We start from the raw sequence: 6,000 nt of genomic DNA, 5'->3' as shown, positions 1-6,000 counted from the left end.
TAATGCACCAGAAGTGCGCCAATGAATCTTATGACTTGTCCAACTCTGCAGACTGGGCGTCTAAAGGTTACTATGTTTCAACGTTTAAGCAAGTTAAACAGAAATTATGTGATATACCTTTGAATGTAGGGTTTTGTTTTTGGTAAAATGAAAACATTTTTTAGACAGATCTCTGTCGTAGCGTGCTCACTAAAAGCAGGCCCAAGTGATGGTCTAGAAATACTTACTCTCCCTAGAACTCTGAACAATCAAATAAAAATGATGTTGAAGTAACATGGGATTTAATCGTTTTGGTCAAAATTAAACAATCAAGACGTGGTTGTTGTAACTTAAGTCATGCCTTCGGTGTTTTACTGTATTTCTAAAAAACGTTCTTATGTTGTCAACCAGAACCTAAACTTTAGCCTGCTTTTAAGCTAAGGGCATTTTTCATACGTTACACAAGGACACCTGGTCAGAGAGAGGTTTATTTCCGCTATTTGAAGTAAACTAAAAAGTATTATTAAATACATTATATACTATATACTTACTATATATTAACATATTTGATTGGTGTGGGGCAGCAAAAAGACCTCACATTCATCTAGGTCAGTTGTCCAGATTCTATTTCAAAAGAAAAACAATTAAAATGGATAGAAAACTGAAACTCAATTAATTGAAATAATACTATAAAATAAAAACAGAGACACACTAACAGCAGAATAAAATTTTTTTTTAGCCAAATCAAAACTTAACAATAATATGATGCAAAACAGCACTTCCCTAGCACAAGACCACTTCTCAATTGATATGAAAAATATTTGTGAAGCTTAATTTTTTTATATTGTTTGGTGGTTTATTCCAAAAATTAGGTCCTCGAAATGTTAACTTTTTTACCTTTTACTGTTTTGTTTCGAGGCAAGAAGAAGTTGTCCTGTGATGATCTAGTATTGTATTTGTATACTGTTTGTACTTTGCTAAAATAGTCATTAAATATTTTGGGAAGTAGATTTATTTAATAGTTGTGCATGAATTTGCCAGTCTGTAATTGATGGATTTGACATATATTTAGAATACCTTTTGCGCTATAAAGTGTGGTTAGTTTGGAATGCTTGTTACTATAGGTAATTAGTCTTATTGTTTTATTGTGAATTATATTTAATGGTTTTAAAACAGTATTTGATTCAGATCCCCAAGCCGATATTCCATATTGTAAAGCACTATAAACTAGGCGATAGTATAACATCATCAATAATTTTTTAGGTAATATGTCAAATTTTGTACAAGACACCACAGATTGTTGACGATTTTTTGCTAAGCTCTTCAACATGATAATTACATTTAAATTGTTCACCTAGTATTTTGCCTAGATATTTATTTTTTGTAGCTCTTACTATTTTCTTGCCATTTATGGCCAAGTTTACTTTTTGAAATTTGCAGTTTTTAGGTGTTGTCATCATGAAAAAAGTCTTACTATAATTTAAAGAAAGCTTGTTAATTTTAAGTTAATTATTTACCTTATCAAGTTCGATTGTCATTTGTTTTTTAGGGTTAGCATAAAAATTTCGGTTGACCTTACTTCAGTCGCAATCCAAATTCATACAAGATGTTACAGAATCGGTTTTTATATTTGTAAAATATTTTCTTCAAAAATCACTTCGCAACACACTCATATTGAATGTGCAAGAGGATTATAAACGGATAAAATTAGAAGTTATGCATATATTTACATGCTTTACGAATATCTATATTTGAATGCCGTTTAATCTCGTCGTTTTGGCATTCAGGGTTCATGTATACATGGTATTGTAGTGATAAAATTTTCTTATCATTGAAGAAGGTAAATTTGTGACCACTTATTAGGGCAATGTCTGATAGTCATCAGAGTCTCAGTAGTTCTGAAGATGAGGAGCCTTTCATTGAAGATTCTGAGAAGCCAAGTATCAGGGGTGTGCTCAGTAAATGGACTAATTATATACATGGCTGGCAAGATCGTTTTGTATGTTGCCAAGATGGAACTTTGTTTTATTATCGCACCAAAGATGAAACTGAATTCGGTTGTAGAGGCACTATCAGTTTATCAAAAGCTTCTGTTATGACACACGAGTTTGACCCATGCAGGTTTGATGTTTGTATTAATGATAGCATTTGGTATTTACGTGCTTCTATGGATTCTGAAAAGCAACAGTGGATTGATGTAATTGAGGCCAACAAGATGGAAGCTGAAAATTTAAGTTTGCGTAGACATGGTTCATTGTTATCACTTGGCAGTGGTCCTTCCATAACATCTTCCTCATCCTTTCGCAAAGGTCATGGGCTTAAAGAAAAGTTAGCAGAGCTAGAGACATTTCGTGACATTTTAGATAGACAAATTGATACATTACAAAACTATTTTGATGCCTGCGCCAACATTGCCCAGCCTAAAGATATCCGAGATCACTGGACTGGTGACAAAGATATTGATCCTACGTTTGATCATGAAGGATTATCAATTGATCGTTTTGATAATCATGTCGAATTAAAACTACCTGGAAACATAAGTGGGGTTGATTTTAAAGGAGAGGCGATAACGTTCAAGGCTACAACAACAGGCATACAGGCAACACTTGCACATTGTATTGAAATGATAAACAAAAGGGAGGAAATGTGGCTAAAGAAGCTGGAGAGGGAACAAGAAAGAAGAAGAAAAGCTGAGGAACAATACCGAATATCATTGGCAATGGCGAAGAAAAACTTAGCCTTTATTGGAAGTCCAGATTATGAGGAAGGCCCACAAAGTGGTTTAACCGAAGAAGAGTTTTTTGAATGTGTCGAAACTGAATTAGACAGGCAGGAAAGGTTTTCACAAGACATAGAAAGATCCCGATCACTGCTTCGTGAGGCTGAGAAACAACCAAGAGGACATCATAGATTTAGTAATGAAATAGATAAAAGGGTAAAGCATCACCTTGCTGATTCATTGAAACCACCTGGTGCTGACGATGATAAATGGGAGCTTGTTGCTGAAGAAGGAGAAATGAAAGTTTATCGAAAAGAACTAATTGAAGATGGCCTAATCTGTGATCCTTTAAAGGCACTTCATAGCATTAAAAATGTTACAGCCCGTGAAATGTGCCATTACTTTTGGTTAACAGATGTAAGGAAAGAATGGGAAGGGACGATTGAAAACTTTTCAGTGGTTGAAGTTCTTGATGAGCTAACCATCGTTATTTATCAGACACATCGGCGCATCTGGCCATCTGCACAGAGAGACTGTCTTTATGTTTCGTCTATGTTAAAGGTTGATAATCCACCACCCAATGGTGATGGTTGCAAACCATATGATACCTGGATGGTATGTAATTTTTCAGTTGATCTCAATGAGGCCAATCCTGTAGCTGGCTGCGTAAGGGCACAAGTTGAAATAGCTTTAATATGCCAGACTTATGTTACACCACCTGCAGATGGTGGCCCAATCACCAGAGATTGCCTCAAATGTGATATTGTTTATGTTGCTAATGTTAACCCTGGTGGTTGGGTTCCTGCATCAGTGTTACGATCTCTCACAAAACGTGAATATCCAAAGTTTTTACGGCGATTCACAGCATATGTGCAGGAAAAAACAAAAGAAAAAGAAATTTTGATTTAAAACTTAGCTAATGATATCCCTTCATTTCTACAATTTAAAATCAATTGTCTTTTGACAACAAATACGTAATTATTTCCAAGATTAACATACTGTTATTATACATTTATAATACTGTATATGCATATATATTAATGCGATTAATATTATATAAACTTATATATATGCTTAGGAACGTTGTTTGCTTTTCCCTGTGTTTTTTATTGCTCATAATTATGAAGTAATAAAGAATTGCTTTTTTGTGTTCACATGGAGAAAATGTAGTACTGTATAAATTTCCATGTGAGTAACGATTAACACCCTCTTTCCTTAATCATTGTAATCTTCGCATGTAGCCTGTGCTGGTAATTTTACATATGTCACACCTTACTGCGTGCCATACGTGTTATGATAAAAACTTATAACGGGATTACCAGGTTTTTTAACTTCAACCATATTAAATTGTGTTATTTTTATGTGTAAACTTTCAAAGCAAAATTTATGTACTGTAGTGCCTTACCATATTTAACAAAGCAGAATAATTTCACAGTTAGATGATTGGCTTTTCACAAAACCAACTTGTTACTTATTTGTGGTGGACAATTGAGAAACTATCAAATGAAACTTAACAATTGTAACAGTCACTTAATTTGCAACTTTTTACTGAAGGTTATTCAAAAAATGTTTCCAATTGTTGCACAAAACTGTTTCATAATATAACATATTGTATTAGTAACAGTATTGGCACTGGAAGGTGTACTGCGATTGTCACTTTTGGTAAAGATGGCGTAGTTTATTAACTTCTGTTAAAAGTTGTGTATAGAGGTTATGAAATATTCCATATTTCTTTGGGTCTGGCATTTTTTCCAAAAATGGAATTTATGCATTTGACGTTACGAAACATCACATGCATGTTTGTGTGATTTCTCTGGAGTAATAAGAAATTTCACTATGTACCAATCACGACTCTGACAGTTGAAAACTTTTATTGACAGTGCATTCTTGTTTACTGTTGACGTTTGTGCTTATTTCACCTATTCCCACCTGTATGTGCAACTGGTTGCCATCAACGTTAAGGTTATATGGTGCATTTGACGAACTATTCAAGGGAATGAGTGAGCTAAAATTGTCCACCCATTTGTCGGCTATTTAGCAGCCTTTTTGCAATACCTTCTCATGCCTATTGTGCATGTTGGTTTGACTTACTGTTAACATATTGACTTACTATTACCATTGTTTTGCTTGTGCACTGAGTTTCAGATTTTTATCCATCACAAAACTTGTGTCATACGCAGAATATCATGTTTTAATAATGATCACGGTACCGGTATTGCCCCACAAAATCAGGCTTATCTTACACAAGGGCGTTAATGAATATTTGTTTTAAGATATGATGACGCATAATTTGCTGTGATGACGGTGTTTACATTTTTTGTTTTGCTTGACACCAGACGTGCAAAAATAGAATTAATGTTCGGTACAAGTTGTGTTTCATCCGTGTTTCCTTTCTTAACGTTTGAGGTGAATGAGGACTGAACATAATACACTTCCTACAACGCCATAAGATTAAAAGACTATAAAGCTTACGTTTTCAAACTGCCTTTTCTTGCGTGCAGGAAGTGGATACGGTATAATCGTATGATGAAATAGAAAGTCTTGATAAATAAAAGCTAGCCAAAGCTATATTGCGACGGCGAAACTACCAAGGGCTGTTTGTACAGCTCGACTTATTTACCCAGCGATACACCGAAGGCCCAAATCTAATTCAGGTTTTGTTGACGGACATGTCAATTACTTTAACTTTACTTTTCATATCATGTGGCGCTGTTATGGTCATGGTGTCATTAATGACGATTTCCTGAACGTGTTTCGGTCAGAGTTCTGTTTCAATCTATGCATTGTTGAACAAATAAATTAAGCCCATACATTCGTGTTGAAATTTTACAAAATTTCATAACAATTGTGACGAAGTCACTAACATAATTTTAAATTATTTTGCTTTTCTGTTTCCTCCAATAGTTTTTGAGTTAAAATCTTATAATCCATATTTGGTGCATGGTTTGGTGTAGGGTTTGCACACGTGTGTTTTTTTTCTCTAGGCTTACCGTGTTTGTTCTGACGACAAATAATGCAAAACATTTCAAGATCGATTAAGTTCTATCTTAACACAGTTGCTAAAAGAATGGGCACTATATGCTTTGCATGTGATGCTGACAAAAGCCAATGTGTGACAACTAGTTTACAAGCACTGGCTAGACTTCCTATGTCTGTCCCAAATGCCTCATTAAGCCGCAAAATGACGCCAATGTTTCAAGAAGAGCCGCTCATTGAACAACATATCAGACAACAAGCGTTCCCCGAAACACGATATATGTTCAAGTTATCGTAGGTTGGTATGAATTTTAAGTTGGAATTTT

The 6,000-nt window shown here is 34.6% G+C and overlaps 1 protein-coding gene across 1 annotated transcript; it reads left to right on the top strand.

The window, feature by feature from the left end:
- Positions 1-760: 760 nt before the first annotated feature.
- LOC143451832 (ceramide transfer protein-like) lies at positions 761-3,669 on the top strand. The gene is made up of 2 exons (XM_076952578.1): positions 761-1,242; positions 1,529-3,669. Exon 2 carries the CDS (start codon positions 1,847-1,849, stop codon positions 3,605-3,607), a length of 1,761 nt encoding a protein of 586 aa, XP_076808693.1. The 5' UTR covers positions 761-1,242; positions 1,529-1,846; the 3' UTR covers positions 3,608-3,669.
- Positions 3,670-6,000: the final 2,331 nt, after the last annotated feature.

The sequence above is a fragment of the Clavelina lepadiformis genome, chromosome 4 (assembly GCF_947623445.1).
Source record: "Clavelina lepadiformis chromosome 4, kaClaLepa1.1, whole genome shotgun sequence".
Lineage (NCBI taxonomy): Eukaryota > Metazoa > Chordata > Ascidiacea > Aplousobranchia > Clavelinidae > Clavelina > Clavelina lepadiformis.
The sequence above is the reverse complement of the archived record's forward strand: the minus strand, read 5'-3'. Positions and strand labels throughout refer to the sequence as shown.

Bases quoted from the DNA above. Each gene is read 5' to 3' on its own strand.
- LOC143451832 (XM_076952578.1), top strand. From the start codon at position 1,847: ATGTCTGATAGTCATCAGAGTCTCAGTAGTTCTGAAGATGAGGAGCCT.